The sequence below is a fragment of the Aspergillus campestris genome (assembly GCF_002847485.1).
Source record: "Aspergillus campestris IBT 28561 chromosome Unknown P168scaffold_5, whole genome shotgun sequence".
NCBI lineage: Eukaryota > Fungi > Ascomycota > Eurotiomycetes > Eurotiales > Aspergillaceae > Aspergillus > Aspergillus campestris.
Window position 1 is genome coordinate 1,098,576 of NW_020194340.1, and position 15,577 is coordinate 1,114,152.

General features: G+C 51.4%; 7 protein-coding genes across 7 annotated transcripts; 5 read left to right on the forward strand and 2 right to left on the reverse strand.

Annotated features, from left to right (window-relative positions):
• Nucleotides 1–448: 448 nt before the first annotated feature.
• P168DRAFT_235374 (carboxylesterase family protein) lies at nt 449–2,003 on the forward strand (the record flags this gene model as incomplete). Its single annotated transcript, XM_024833464.1, has 4 exons — nt 449–810; nt 868–1,087; nt 1,152–1,743; nt 1,801–2,003. The coding sequence occupies 4 exons, from the start codon at nt 449–451 to the stop codon at nt 2,001–2,003; spliced, it is 1,377 nt and encodes a 458-aa protein (XP_024693569.1).
• A 578-nt stretch (nt 2,004–2,581) lies between these two features.
• On the forward strand, nt 2,582–4,527 carry P168DRAFT_318016 (uncharacterized protein; the record flags this gene model as incomplete). Its single annotated transcript, XM_024840167.1, has 4 exons — nt 2,582–2,673; nt 2,728–3,127; nt 3,241–3,950; nt 4,017–4,527. The coding sequence occupies 4 exons, from the start codon at nt 2,582–2,584 to the stop codon at nt 4,525–4,527; spliced, it is 1,713 nt and encodes a 570-aa protein (XP_024693570.1).
• A 720-nt stretch (nt 4,528–5,247) lies between these two features.
• Nucleotides 5,248–6,436, forward strand: P168DRAFT_281330 (uncharacterized protein; the record flags this gene model as incomplete). The annotated part of the gene is made up of 4 exons (XM_024835926.1): nt 5,248–5,517; nt 5,951–5,968; nt 6,057–6,090; nt 6,231–6,436. The coding sequence occupies 4 exons, from the start codon at nt 5,248–5,250 to the stop codon at nt 6,434–6,436; spliced, it is 528 nt and encodes a 175-aa protein (XP_024693571.1).
• A 410-nt stretch (nt 6,437–6,846) lies between these two features.
• Nucleotides 6,847–8,064, reverse strand: P168DRAFT_251973 (amidohydrolase family protein). Its single transcript, XM_024834293.1, has 2 exons — nt 7,682–8,064; nt 6,847–7,609 (listed from the first exon to the last, which is right to left on the reverse strand). Exons 1-2 carry the CDS (start codon nt 7,981–7,983, stop codon nt 6,895–6,897), a joined length of 1,017 nt encoding a protein of 338 aa, XP_024693572.1. The 5' UTR covers nt 7,984–8,064; the 3' UTR covers nt 6,847–6,894.
• Nucleotides 8,065–9,034: 970 nt separating this feature from the next.
• Nucleotides 9,035–9,953, reverse strand: P168DRAFT_142532 (uncharacterized protein). The gene has a single exon (XM_024832762.1). It carries the CDS (start codon nt 9,715–9,717, stop codon nt 9,253–9,255), a length of 465 nt encoding a protein of 154 aa, XP_024693573.1. The 5' UTR covers nt 9,718–9,953; the 3' UTR covers nt 9,035–9,252.
• Nucleotides 9,533–12,203, forward strand: P168DRAFT_289815 (sugar porter family MFS transporter). Its single transcript, XM_024837082.1, has 4 exons — nt 9,533–10,401; nt 10,476–11,233; nt 11,288–11,294; nt 11,356–12,203. The coding sequence occupies exons 1-4, from the start codon at nt 9,969–9,971 to the stop codon at nt 12,066–12,068; spliced, it is 1,911 nt and encodes a 636-aa protein (XP_024693574.1). The 5' UTR covers nt 9,533–9,968; the 3' UTR covers nt 12,069–12,203.
• A 760-nt stretch (nt 12,204–12,963) lies between these two features.
• P168DRAFT_267821 (ribonucleoprotein) lies at nt 12,964–14,396 on the forward strand (the record flags this gene model as incomplete). The annotated part of the gene is made up of 4 exons (XM_024835061.1): nt 12,964–13,201; nt 13,316–13,583; nt 13,648–14,064; nt 14,126–14,396. The coding sequence occupies exons 1-4, from the start codon at nt 13,162–13,164 to the stop codon at nt 14,394–14,396; spliced, it is 996 nt and encodes a 331-aa protein (XP_024693575.1). The 5' UTR covers nt 12,964–13,161.
• Nucleotides 14,397–15,577: the final 1,181 nt, after the last annotated feature.

Genomic DNA, 15,577 nt, shown 5'->3' on the forward strand with positions numbered 1-15,577 from the left:
GCCCACCATGACACCTTACTAGCATCGTTGGAATTGAACCAGACAAGGATCTGTTGCGTCTGCCAAGATACTCTCCTTCGCACGCCTCGCAGCAAAATTCACGCTCCAAGCTCAGAAACGAAAATATATCTGGATTTGTATTTGCTTATCGCGTCCAGGGATCGGTTCCCCCACTGCGGGCGCCGGGAAGGCTCAGGCGGGCGGGAGGAAAGTTTGATTCGCTTTCTCTGAGGGGATGATGAAAATATGTCATATTTTAAAATCGACTTCAATGCTACCTGTCGATTTGGTTAGTTGGTCGATCGGTACTTGACTCCAACACGTCAGGCAAATGCGTCAATTTGATCATCGTTGAATATGAATGTTCGTGCCGTGTCGCTGATTGGGTGCTTTGTCTGTTTTCCTAATTTGGATGGTGAGCCTCATCCAAGGGGTTTGTCATATATATATGTTAGCACGTCCGCAAATAATACGGCATCGTTGCAAGCCCGTCACGCCCCCGCCGCACGAGCCCGGCGTCCTCGACGGCCGAAACCACCTCTTCAAGTCGGACTGCGTCAGCTCCGCGCCGAAGGAGGTGTCCTTTCCCGGGCTGAACGGGACGGCGTGGGGCCAGGAGGACTGCCTGTTTTTGAACGTGCTGGTACCCGAGGGCGTTCGCCCGCGGATCAACCGTGTGCCAGTTGTCCATTGGCTGTATGGCTCGGCATACGCGTTCGGAAGTAAAGACATACCAGTCGACGGAATGGCACTGATGGAGCGTATAAAGTGCCCGAGCGACCGGTTTATCCATGTGACCAGTAATTATCGGTTGGTTACCTGTTGTCTGTTATGAAACATCGTAGAGAACACTGACGGTGCGTATAGGATGGGCCTGTACGGGTGGTCGTCGGCAGAGGGCGAGCACATGGATAGCAATGTCGGTCTGCACGACGGCGTCGCGGCACTGGAATGGACACAGAAGTACATCGAGCGCTTTGGGAACGACCCAGACAATATCATCGCTATGGGGCAGAGTGCGGGCGCGACGATGGTCGCGTTGATGCTTGTCGCGAATGAGGGCCAAGAAGATTTGCCTTTTCAAAAGGTTAGTGGTACCTGGGTGCTTAGGGCAATTGGTGGAGAAGACGACAATGTACTGATCTTTCCAGGCATTCATTTCCTCGCCTGCTTTATTACCCCGAAGAGATGTCACAAGCCGCCGCGCCAGTCTATTCAAGGAGGTCCTCAGGGCAACCAAGTGCAAATCAGTCGAGGGTCTGCGGAACGCACCGGCTAAGACCCTTGTCGCCACCAACAAGCACCTCTTCACCGAGGTCTTCAGCAGCTCCGGGGGTGCGACCTTCGGCCCGGGTATTGGGTTCGGCCTAATTCCAGATGGGAAGTACATCCTAGATGCGTTGACGGTGCTGTTCAGCCAGGGACGCATTAACCCGCGCGTGAAGACTGTTGTTGCGGGAAACACGGCCGACGAGGGGCTGGAAACGACGCCAGAGATCAAGAAGCCCGTTGAGTTCGCTGAATTTGTGCGGCGAACCATCCCAGACGCAAGTAAAGATACTGTCCAGCAGATCCGTGCCTTGTACCCTCAGCCGGACTCGGAGATCCAGGATGTGGTGAACGACTGGACGACGGATGTAGTGTATGGGTGCAATGCCCAGGGTCTGGCGGAGGCGTATGCGAGCAAGACGCAGCGATGTGTGTTCAATGTGCCGCCCGCGGTGCATAGTCAGGATTTGAACTGTAAGTTAGTTTGCCGCATCTGTTTTGGGCTCGCTGGTTACTAATTGACTGCTGCAGATATCTTCTTCGCGGATAAGAAGACTACCCCTGTGGAAGACATGTCTCTGGCCAAGGAGATTCAACCAAGGACGCTAGATTTCTACCACGGCAGGGACGATGGAGAATGGCCCGTCTATGGTAACCAATCGACTACGGTGAACGTTGCTGCGAAGGGCTTCCAGAAGCAGGTGGACCCTTGGGGAAAGAACCCCAGTTGCTAAGCTATTCTGAAGATTATCATGGATCCCAAGAATGGGGCCTAAGGGAGGTGCTTCCCAAAGGAAACAGATGCGCTTGTATGTTCTGCCAAGAGTGGTTTGTTTACTCTGATATGACAATGACCTCACATACCGGTGAACCACAGTTAACAAGTTCTACTACCATACCTTGTCCATCGGTTTGGGTTTCGGAATGATCATTCCTGGCCCTGGTTTTGATTACATGAGGCTGTTGAGAGTATGACGCTTGACATTGATCATCATGATAATGAGATGAGTACCTAGGAAGTCTACTCCGGTGAATATGCTGGATTAATACGGCAAATCGTACTGAGTAGACTTCAGTGACAGATGCTCGAGAACAGTTACTTTCCCCTCAGTCTCCCCCTGATTCTGTCTCTCTTTCACCCATCCTCCTTTCAATCATCTATTGTATCCTTTGCTGTTTGCTTTGATATCGCATCTATATATTGCTCTATATTAACTTCTCAATCGTATACCTCGCAAATTCTATCAAAGGACAACTTCGGTCAATAGTCTTTGTATCCGTCATATTCCAGCACGCTTGAGCCTCCATCATCATGAAACTGGAGGTCGTGAAAAAGCCATCCTCCTCCCATAATTCTGGGGATGATGTAGAGAATAACGATTCAGAGAGCTACACAAATCCCGAGTACAGTGCATACAGCCCCCATCAAGCAAGACGCGGGTCTGATACCACAAATAGCCGGACGGGCGATGATCCTGCTGAGGCCACATCCATCCTCTCTCTCCATAGCCGTGAGACGGAGGAAGGAGCCGTCCACGAATCTGACTCGGCTCCTACTCCTCCTTCTTCCGGGAGCCTACCTTCTCATAACGACGAGAACGCATCGGTGGAGCGCGTTTGGGAAACCGACCTGCTTCCACATCCTCTGGAGGTTAACCCGGTGTCTTCCTCTCAACCACAACCACAATCTACCGTGGAATGCGGCCCAGAGCCTTTCCCGGATTACGACGAGGGGTGTGAGATAAATTTACCGGCCATAGAATGTGCTCTTGAGGTGGCCTACATCTACGCCCTGTCTCATGAGTCGTTCTACAGTCGCCGGCGAGAGGCAGACTACCTCCACACTTGCCAGGGAGAAGTAGGAGCAGAATGCCCGGGGATCCGCCAGGATCCCCATCACTTGGCCCTGATCAATCGACCGCCAGCACCAATCCGCTCACAGTAGCGAATCCTTGTGCTCATCCGGACCAGGCTGCTAGAGCTAGCACCCCTGATCAGGTGTCTGGGCCAGTTAACGGCCACCCTCCCACCCCGGAGGCTGCTACTGGTGGATCTCTTATATCGCCCCCAAGCAGCCCCGTCACTCAGTTGGATTCTTTGGGATCTGCCGCTGAGCCAGAGCCAGCTCCGGAAACCGATCTGGCTGTGCTTCTGGGCGGATCCCAGAATCATGTGGAGTCGGTGCATGGGGGCGATATGTCTCCCGAGCCGGTATATGGGGATGGAATAGACTCAGCGCCTGAGGACGATACGTCTTCCGAGCCAGAGTACCTCTCAAACACCGACATCATGTCCTACATCCCGATTCCCGGTGCCGACGATGAGCGTCAGAGTCTCCTGGTGGAAATGAGGACGCTTCTACAGAGCCCGCGGGCGCTGTACAGACATAGAAATCTGTACAGTCAAATGAGCACTCATGCGCTGACCGTCTCCCAGACCTGCTTACGCCGCTTCATGATGGCCCCTCGCACGGACTATGAAGCTTTCCTTCGCCCAGCCGACATTCATTTACTGCTCCCCTCGCTCGCTGGGCTGAGAATGCTTGCCGAAAATCTCTTCATCATGCTGAGACAGGAGTGGGAGAACGTGAACGACCTCGTCCGGGAAGTGGAGTATAAATCGATGGAGGACAACGTCGCGCCCATAATGCGCTTTGTTAACGTCGCAGACACGATCGTCAAGTAAGTTCCCTTCCTCATCATCTGCATCTCAGCAAATCAAGACTAACAGGTATCCTGCGGGAACAGGAAACTCTACCTCGTCCAGCCGATAGAGCTGCGAATGTTCGAGGTATTCTACAATTTTTTCTTCGCGTGGTTATACGACGATTTCTATACTTTTCGTATAGCCCAAATGCTGGCCGGGACCGAACCCGACCCGGATCGCATCGCCGTAACGAACACTATATTGGAGATCTACCACTTCATCATAGGCACCCGGGACTACTACCTTACTCTCGCCGAGTCAAGTGACAGGATACGCTGCGAAGTCTTGATACCCATGACCAGTCAAGTGCCCAATGGTTCCAGGGTGTGGAACTACCTCCTCAACCGGAGCAAACGGATGCTCAAAAGCCGCCATGCTCGTGATGAGCTCGAGCTCTCCCACAGACAGCAGGAACTGCAGGAACTGCAGGAGCTGCAGGCACGGAATGACGCATTCGCTGGTTTGGACCACCCCGATGTGGAAAACCCCGTTTCCTGGCGCGTACACAGAGGCTGCGGGTCCTACGTGACACTTGTCGTTTGTGACACATGAAAATGTAATTTAGGATATCATTGAGTAGAGGAATACACGGCTTATTCTCTTTTCTTCTCACTTGTCTATATTTCCACTGATCGTTCCTGCGTAGAACCACCTCTTATCACATTTGTTATTGTATTCTATGTCAGTGATCAGTAGACAGAACGATGTATACTTCCTCCTCCTTTGTTATCACTTCCTTGTTTCCATTCACAATCCCCACGTTGGCACCTATTTGTCATGGATCATAGGGCTATGTTTTATTCATTGATCAGTAGATAGACAGATGTAGACATATTCCTCTTTTCTTTCCACTCCTCTACGTTGCCCTCTACACTCCCTATGCTGGCACCTCTCTGATAACACGCAAAACTATGTATTAGCCAGAAATTAGCAGACAAAAGACAGCATGCTTCTTCCTGTTTTCTTCCCCATCGCTACCTTTAGCACGTGGCTTTTCTACCATCATGTTCAAACCCACCGAGGAACTTGACAGAATAGTCGTCTCAGGCTGGGCCATCCACCGTTCCTTACCTAGCCCTCGCTACTCGCACCGGCATGTATATGTATATATATATATATATACTTGATTCATGGCCATGAGACAAAGAAGCTGCTCACGGGTCTAACTGAGCACCTACGTCATCTTCTGACAGCCAATAACTATACCAAAATACTGAACGGCACTTTGCGAGGGCTTGAACTGACTGATATCTTCGACATCTTCTGACAAAGATGGATTCCTCCTATCACGAGAAGAAGCAGCCACGTGCTGTGCACGTCCAGGAAATTGAACTTCTTCCGCATTCTGTAGGTGTTGACCCGGTGTCCACTGCAGTTACCATTCTTTGGCATTCAACCAAGTCACAAAGAATTGCAGGTAGTCAGGCATTTACCCAGAGTGGTGTATGCTACCGCTTGACGCGAGATACCAACAGGCCGAGGCACAACAGCCCAGAGTCTACACACCGGCTCTCCCGGTTTCAGCAACTTCTCAATCTCATTGTGAGACTGGTGTGACTAGGAGATGAACAGGACGAGCAGGACGGAGATTATTCTTATGCGACAAATGTTGGAAATATCATTCAGGTTAAGCCCTAGACCAAGCGTTGGTCAATATTTTGGTCTAGTGGTCTTGACAGGTTATGAGCCCGGCATCTTGCCGAATGGGCTAAGTACATCGATCACCCGCAAAATCCCAAAGGAAGCTGATAAAGATGACCGATAATGCACAGGGGACGTCTGGAGCCGGCAAGGCCCAGGGAGGGGGAGCTTTCTCCTTCGCTGAAAATCAGCCTATAGGCCAGGCGCAGGCGGCCGCGGGCCCGAAAACCCAGGCAACCAACCTGAGGAAGAGCCCACCGGACAGCCTTTCGAGGTCATGAGTTCAATCCTCGCCCTGAGCAAGCTGAACATCCTGTAAAATACCACCACCTAGAGCCAGTACCCAAAAGAGGTCAGTGTCTGCAGATGCCAAGAGCCAGTGTCAAGATGCCAGAGCCAAGTGCCAGTCAGTACCAGTGCTAATAATAGCCAGTGCCTAGGTTCGTAAAGTCCGCTTGATCGGGCTTAACGAGGGTATGTTGGGAATATCAGTCAGGTTAAGAGTTGGTCTACGTTTTGGTCCAGTGGTCTTGAGAACAAATATTCACAAAAATCATCAATACGATTATTTACTCTTTGGAAGGAAAGGAGATATAATTGCACTTTATCCCTAGACCCTGCGATTAAAATCAGCACACTGCCAGGAGAAGTCCACCCACCCACCCACCCACCCACCCTGCCGGGTGCTGCTACTGGTGGATCTCCTGTAGAGTCCCCAAGCACTCCAGTCACTCAGTTGGCTTCTTTGGGATCTGCCATCGAGCCAGAGTTTGCTCCAGGAATTAACCTGGTTGTGTCTCATGGCCGGATCCCAGAATGAAATGGATGGTCGGGCTGACGATCAGGTATACCTAAACAATTGACCAGATGCCCTAATCACTGTGGACGAATGATACGATAGAGTATCGTGAAATCTCGGACACTGCACGGAAGTACCGAATCGACACTTCGGTCAGGCTTGGTATGTTTGATGTCCCAATATGGAATGAGGATGTGTCAGACTTCAATCTTGCGGAGGGTGCGGCATCAAATGCTATGGGAGACGTGAAGAATTTTGGACAGACTGTTGATATAGGCATGGATATAAACATAGCAATCTATATATGGTATGCTTTCTTCTCTTGTGTAAACTATAATGTATTTGGATATATTGGTTGGTGCTAAGCGGGAGTTATGAGGTTCATTTTCCTTAGAATATATATTTTCAGAGTATGATGAAATAAAATCCATGGAACCCTCATACAAAGCCTTTCCCTTGAAAAGCCCACACATACTAGACTAAGCAGAACTATCCTTATAAGGCCCCAGTCTAAACAACTTCTTCGCATTCTCCCGCCCAATCTTCAACCGATCAACAGTATTCAACTCCGCAGCATCAAACCAGTCACACGCATCCGCAAACGTCTCAAACGGATAATCGATCGAGAACAAGATCCGGTCGGCGCTCACCTCCGCCATACAGAAGTTCAGCGTCGTAGTAGAAAAGTGCCCCGAAGTAGTAATCCAGATATTGTCAGCAAAGTACTCACGGATAGTACGCTTGCACGTCTCCGCTAGACCCAGGAGCTTCTTGCGGTCCTCGAACCAGTGGTTGATGCGCCACATATCGAACGGGACGTGCTCGCCCAGATGACCCATGATGATCTGCAGCTTGGGGTGGCGGTCGAAGACCCCATTGGTGACCATGCCTAGGACGTGGAGGCTGACGCCCTGCGCGAAGCTCAGCGGGGGCCCCACGAGCCACTTCCGGTCGGCCCAGAGCTTGTCGTAGATTGTGCCTGTTGGGTTGCGCGGGTGTAGGTAGAGGGGCACGTCTAGCTCAGTGCATGTCTGCCAGAAGATGTCCCATTTGGCGTTGTCGTAGAAAATCATGTCGTCCCCGTCGGGGCCGGCGCGTTGTGTGTCGTTGACCAGGGCGCCTTTGAAGCCGTATTTCTCGACGCAGCGGCGCAGCTCGGTTGCTGCTTGTTGGGGGTCGTGCATGGAGAGGGTACTATATGGGTCCGAGCCGATTAGTATGCAGGGCTGGAGGAGTCAGACGGTGGGATGGACGGAGAGGCCATACGCGAATGCGCCGAAGCGGTCGGGGTTCACGCTGACTTGTTCGGCGATGTAGTCGTTGATCTCAACAGCCAGGGCGTGCGCATCAGCCGGGTCCCAGATGTCCTGGACACCTGGTGCCGTGTAGGATAGGATCTGGTAGCCGACGCCGTGCTTGTCTGCATGCTGGATGCGGATCTTGTTGATATCGTTGATCTCACGCACGTGTGTGTCCACGTCGGTGGAGAACAGGCCGGCCCACCATCGGGTCTTTTCTTCGAATCGTGGAAGCGCGAAGGCTTCTTCAAGAGCGATTTTTCCAAGCATTGTCGTGTGTGTTAGATACAGATGTGGTGGAGTATTTTCAAGGCCGTTTGGGGATATGCTTTTGGGTATATTGGGAGGATATAATGGATTTGAGTACTAGGAAGACACCCCGGAGCATGCAAGAACAACCGGCGCTTTATATCATTTGACACGGATCAGGACGGACCAGTGATCCTGTTCCGACGGCTGCGACGTGCGGAGAAGGTTATGGACACGGATCTCTCCCTGCTATATCCGGGTCAGTCTTACTTATCATCTCTTCAGTAATCAACTTTAACACAACTACAAACAAATATAAGACACCATAACGCCAACCTTCTATTAAGATTTGAATTACACCGTGATATATCATTTGACACGGATCAGGACGGACCAGTGATCCTGTTCCGACGGCTGCGACGTGCGGAGAAGGTTATGGACACGGATCTCTCCCTGCTATATCCGGGTCAGTCTTACTTATCATCTCTTCAGTAATCAACTTTAACACAACTACAAACAAATATAAGACACCATAACGCCAACCTTCTATTAAGATTTGAATTACACCGTGATATATCATGTCCCTCGAAGCAAATGACTGTCTTGTCCGGAGTATACAAGAATGCGGGGCCGGATCCGACGGACGGAAGGCATCCGATCCGATGGGGCTGTAGATCTCCCCGCATTGTTGCCCACGCGCCGCTGATAAGCGATGCGATCTGATCTCGTGGAAGGCATGTTGTGCACCAGTGGTTTGGATAGGCAGGGCGTTGAGAATTTATTCTCCGAGTGTTAGATCTTATCGTATGGCTACTCGACATGCATACTTCACGACCGTGTCAGTTCTTAAATAGGAGTGGTAAACAAAGATATATTCCCTGCGATCGGCAGGATCATTCGATGCCATGAATGTGATATAAGGAGTGAGCGAGTCTAATGTAAGAGCACATTTCTAGAATAGATAGAAAAAGTAGATCAATAAACACCCGAAACACAACCTAGAGGTAGATGATTTAAGGCAGACGATGGTAAAATATGTGATGCCTGGGGCAACAGTCCCGTGAGCTGGAGCTGCTTCTGCTCAACTTGTTTCAACTCCATCAACCTCTTTCTTCTCCAGACTTTACACCCTGCGACTGGACTCTGAGATGCGACACTGTCAAACCTGCAATCTCCCCATTTTCCCTTTTGGTACTCCATTCATGCTGCTGATGGTCCTCGATGGATTGTTCTCAGCAAGAAGTAAAACCAACAAGAGGGAAACAATGCCCCCTGTCTCAGCCCGCGCTGTCAGATGCACCCCGGCCAAGTCCCTCTAACTGCGCCCGGCATTATCATCATTGGATCGAATACGAAGAGCGTTACCATCTTTGTCTTCACATGTATGCACGGATATGATGTTGTTGGTAGCAGGCATCCAATCATCACCAGCCCTGAAGTCAGCAAACCAACCGCTGACCCATGTTCTGGGCAAACGACAAGAAACTGTAGGCACGTGTGGAAGGGCGATATTCTCGAACAGCCTGGTGGCTCACACGTCAGCCCAGACTGTATACGCCTTCCCCCAAGGATGCGATCGAGAGCGCCTCGTCTGAGTACTTTTCCCTCAGAACTTCGGAACTCGACCATGGAGTCTCCTCTGCTTCTCATTTCTCTCCCGCAAAGATCCAGACCCAAGGTTACATGGGCTGATAGTTCTTTGTTTTGAAACTTCTCTTGGTCGAAGGTAACGCGACCCTGCTTTCTTTGTCGCATCCCTGGTTCTCTTTGTTGATCTGCAAGTACGACTTGAGTATCAGGCTGCTTGGCTGCACCGTCTGTTGCTCACAGCCCCCTTTCCTGGTCCATGTCCTCTTCTGCCGTCCTGAAAACCCTCTCTTTATTTTTTATGCTCTCGGCCTGTCCTATCTCAAAACAAATCCAATATCATATACAGATTCCCCACGAGCAGCTTCAATCCTCGGATTCGAAGCAGAGCCTCGACAACTGCTCAATACGTCGCCCAGATGCCTCGAAGGAATGAGACCAGTACATTTGGGGACCGTATCGCGGAACACCATGGGAGGGATATTGAATTTGAGAACCTTCGCAAAGAGACCACCATCTCTCCCCATCTTCCGGGAAACGCGGCAGACCATGCACGGCGCAACCTAAACGCGAAACTGGCCAACCCCCTAGCAGGATTTACTCAGGAAGAGCTGCGAAAACAAGGTGTCAACTTCGCGATTAAGCACTGCTTGGGCGACGAAGAGGACATACGGGCCTTTGGCATCGGTGCCATGCTGGCGCAGACACCCGACAAGTTCGCCACGGTGCCCGGCTTGAAGCCTGAGGAACTGGAGGTGCTGCAGAATGAATTCGCACACCGGTGGTCCCAGCCATGGACCATGTATCTGGTCGTTGCGCTTTGCTCTGTCTCAGCCGCTGTGCAAGGAATGGGTTGGTCGCCTTCTGCCCATCGCGTAGTCATGCAGTTGCATTCGAGATCCATGACTGATACCTTTTGCTCTTAGACGAGACGGTGGTTAACGGCGCCCAATTATTCTACAAGCTACAATTTGGTCTTAAGGAGGGGGACCGCACATCCGACTGGCTGACCGGCCTGGTGAACGCGGCCCCGTATTTATGCTGTGCAGTGATCAGTTGTTGGCTCACCGTTCCTTTCAACGCCTGGTTCGGACGTCGCGGGACAATCTTCATCACCTGCTGCATCTCGGCCATCACCTGCTTCTGGCAGGGTTTTGTCAACACGTGGTGGCATATGTTCATCGCCCGGTTCGCCCTGGGCTTTGGCATCGGTCCCAAGTCGGCCACCGTCCCAGTATACGCGGCGGAGACCGCCCCTCCCGCCATCCGTGGTGCCTTGGTGATGCAGTGGCAGATGTGGACCGCGTTTGGCATCATGCTGGGCTACGCGGCCGATCTGATCTTTTACGATATCAAGGACCCTGCGGGCATCGTCGGGCTTCAGTGGCGCTTGATGATGGGATCCGCGATGCTTCCGGCGATCGTGGTCTGCTGCTTTGTCTTTCGTTGCCCCGAATCCCCGCGTTGGTACATGCAGCGCGATCGGTACGACAAGGCGTACCAGTCCATGTGTCGGCTGCGTTTCAACAAAGTCCAGGCGGCTCGGGACATGTACTACATGTATACCTTGCTGCAGGCGGAGAGTTCGATGAAGCTGGGTCGGAACAAGATGTTGGAGCTGATCACCGTGCCGCGCAACCGACGGGCTGTGATTGCGTCCGAATTGGTCATGTTTTTACAACAGGTACATCCCCTTGACTCTTTCAATGCTGACTGGCGCGCGCTGACATCTTTATAGTTCTGTGGTAGGTTTCCTCATATCATCCAGTAGAGCGCCCCCCAGGTACTAACCCACCACCCATCCAGGCGTTAATGTCCTCGCCTATTACTCCACGCAGATCTTTGTGATGCTCGGCGACGTCCATATCCGAACGGCGCTGGTCGCATCGTTCGGCTGGGGTGTGATCAACTGGCTGTTTGCCATCCCAGCCGTCTACACCATCGACACATTCGGACGGCGCAACCTGCTCCTGGCCACATTCCCGCTGATGGCCGCCTTCATGTTCTTCATCGGCTGGAGCCACTCCATCCCAGAGGCCAGCACCCACGCGCGTCTCGCCTGTATCGCCCTGGGCAGCTACCTCTTCTGCGCCGTCTACTCGACCGGCGAAGGGCCCGTCCCCTTCACCTACTCCGCCGAAGTATACCCACTGTACGTGCGCTCGTACGGCATGGCCCTGGCGACTGCGACCACCTGGCTGTTCAACTTCATCCTCGCCGTCTCCTGGCCATCCCTGCAGTCTTCGTTCAAGTCCCAGGGTGCCTTTTCGTTCTACGGCGCGTGGAATATCGTCGGATGGTTCGCCATCCTCCTATTCATGCCGGAAACGAAAGGACGAACGCTGGAAGAACTGGACCAGATCTTCTCCGTGCCGACGCGCCTGCACGCTCAGTACGGACTCCGCCAGATCCCGTACTTCATCAAGCGGTATATCCTGCGCCAGCGCGTCCGGGCGGAAGTGTTGTACGAGCGCGCGGACGCACATGCTGTACCCACGGACGCGGGATATAATGCGTGAACGGGCTAATGACATGGCTCTTTGCCTACTCGAGTGTAGTAGGTATGTAGTCTGGTAGGGTATGGCAGGATGATTAATTTTTATAATAGTTTAGTATCTCAAGAGTATCTTAAATATTTGGCACATTTTGTTGATGTTCAAGTAATCTCAATTCATCTTCTATATATAATTTTTGCTATATATAATATTGCAGGGCAGGGGAAACTTCTCAGATAGCAGTTGAACATTGATTGTATGTCCGCATGGTTTAATCAGAACAGGTCTGTGTGAAATCAATCATCATCATAGAAGTGTAGATAGAATATTCAATATTCAAATCATGTGATTCATCTTCCTCCATTCTCGTCCACTACGCCTTCATAAGTTTGCTAAGCAGAAGCAAAAGTCCTCTCTGCGAGACTGGCCATGTAAACAAACAAAGTGTCACAACATAAAATGACACGATGTCGTTCACCACTTGGGTTGGCTAATTCGCAGTAAAAGAAAGAAAAAAAGACAAAGAAGGGAGAAAACAGCGCGCATGTCGAGCTATTTAACTAGAAAAAAAAAAAAAAAAGGAAACTAGTTAAGGTTGAAAGATTGAGATTCGCTAACGAGCCAATGAGAAACAAACTATGGAGTATATATGGGTCCGTTTGTCTAGTTTGCCTTGTTTGTTACATTCCAGAAAAAAAGAACGAAAAAAAATGAATTTTTGGGACGCGCCGGAAAAGATAGTATGGGAGAGAGAGTCTGAGATCTTTTAAGGTGGCTAATTTTATTCAAGACTTGAACTATTTGTTTGGGGTTTGATAGTTTAGGCTTGTCTTTTCTTTCTTACTTTTTTTTTTTTGTCGATCGATTGGAAGGGACAATTCTTGTTTTTTTTATATTCTACTATTTTATCGGGATTGAGCTCAGGTATGTATACTTTTACTTGCTTTGGTCGCGAGGGCTTCGTCTGTCGCTTTTTTGCCTACTATTGTTGAACTAGGAGAGATCTCCAAGTTGAGTTCGAGCCATTGCTAATATCGCATGATGCAGATCCTGCCATAATTTCCCCTTCCTCTGTCTACTTCCGGTCTATATCAGTCTATATCAGACTACAGTCACAATGGTCGACGCTCCCGAAAGTCCGCAACCCCAGGAACAAAGTGTGTAGGAGGAAATATCCCACCGTGGTGCTGCTCGTCCGGGCCTAATGCACCATTGACCCGTGGACGGGGGCTTTCTTTTATTTTCTCCATACTAATCAGGTCCTGCCCTAGCCCCCGTCAAGTCGTTCTCGCAGAATGGCGTCCGAACCAACGGCCGCGCCTTTGACTCCCCCAACTGGCGCATGAAGGGCGAAGAGAGCCCCAGCGGCGCCGGGTCCCCTGGTCCCAAGACCACCACGTCTCGCACGGCGTTCAGTCGCCCGAGTCCGCGCGTGCCGCAGGTGATCAATGAAGGTCGCCGCCTCTATGTCGGCAATATGCCCTATACGGCTAAGACGGAGGATGTGAAGGCGCTGTTCACGGCGGCTGAGTATACCATGTATGCATTGGAATCCGTCATTTGTTTTCTGGGAAGGGCAAAACTGATCTGTGTGTTGCGTTAGCGAGCGGATCGATATCGCTGTCGATCCCTTCACCGGCCGGAACCCCTCGTACTGCTTCGTTGATCTCGAGTCCAAGGAGATCGCGGACAAGGCTATGGTCGAGCTGGACGGCAGTGACATGCTCGGACGTCCGGTTAAGATCCGCCCCGGTGTGGTCAAGTCCTCCAGCGAACGGTCACAGCAGCAGCAGCAGCAGCAGCAGCAGGGTGATGGATCGCCCCGTCCGAACCGGAATGCGCCCTTCAGCGTCGACCAGTGGCGCCGCGGCGGCGATGCCCCTGCCCCTATCCCTGCCCCTGCCCTCACCCGGACCAACAGCGACTCTAGCCGTCGTCTGTACGTCGGCGGACTCCCCCGGTTGACGGATGCCGAGGAGATCAGCAGCAACATGACCCAGTTTTTCCAGGGCTATGATGTGTATGTTCACACATCTTCCACTGTAATGAAAACCATCCCCATACTGATACCTCTACCCCAGCCAAAACGTCAGCAAGCTGTTCGCCCCGCACCCAGCCAAGCGATTCGAAGCCGGCGACCACTACTACCTGTTCGTCGACTTCAGCAGCGTGGAAGAGGCGCAGGCCGCCATGGACGCGCTGAACGGCAAGGAAGGGCCCTGGGGTGGCAACGTGCGCGTGCAGCGCGCTCGTGGCGAGACCTCCACCAACACCAACACCTCCAACTCCGACGACCGTAAGACCCGGTGGGGTTCCTCGCGGGACACCTCCAACGGTCCCTCTGAGGCCTGATTCACCTTTCCCCCCCTCCCTCTCCACACCCCCCTTTCCCCCTGTGGACTCAGTCAGGAAACTCTGGATGGATCACCCGATGCGGGGCAGCCCGCGGGGGTGTACGACATGATCGTGACAGGAGCTTGACGTCGTGTATGTGCTGGCCTGGACAGCATTATAGCTAGCTGGCTGGCTGGCTGGCTAGCTAAAAGTTGTCGTCCACAACACGCACACCACTCCTGAACAACCGACGGATTCTGGCTCCAGATAGAAAACAGTTGCGTGACTGACGGCCCGCACGCCGTCGGATTCGGGCAGGATGCGCGCGTTGGGCTCACGTGACTGGAGGAAACAGCATGATATGGGTATGATCCACGAAATTTAGACACTAGACATAAAAGCAATGGGATGATCTTTCATTCTTAATTTGATCATTTTCTTTTCACATTTTGTTGGCTGGAGATTGGTTGTGGTTGCACACTGTAGTTTTTATAATCGGTCCCGGCCTTGTATCTCAGGCCTTACTTTATTTGCCTCGCTGATGGGGGTAGACGCTGGATAAGAATAGCATGTGGCTACTACATGCTCTGTAAAGATAATTGTCTCATACTGTTTACAGCCAGTCATCATAGTCATTAGTATTACCCTTGACGTTGGCATTTAAATGCCAACCCTATACCATGTAAATCTTACGAATATAATCATGGTATAATATGCGATAAAAACATAGACTAAGTAGCCTCGCAGCGTATATTGACGTGGATAAAATGGGAATCATAAAAAGAGATCAATGTACGGATGGAATGAACCATATAGACACTCATTGAAATATCGAAACCACTATTGGGCAACGGAGTTACTCTAAGAGGATTTTCCACGACACCGGAGACACGTACTAGTTAGCAGTAGGCAGAGGTTAGTAGTCAAATGACTCGATCAATAATTTCCCAATAATCCATCATCCTCACCGGCAGCAGGTCTAGAATCCCATTCTGTACGTAAATCCAGAGCACGCGCCGAGAAAAAAAAGGGAAAAAAATAGAAAGGGCCCACCGGGATTCCCAAATCAGTCGACAGGAACAGAGAAGAAAATAACGCGGAAGAAGTCGGTCCTTCAGCCTGCGCTTTTGCCGACGAAAACGAAAACATCCGCATCACGTGGTGTCCCTTACAATGGGATTCTCTTGGGAAATGGATGG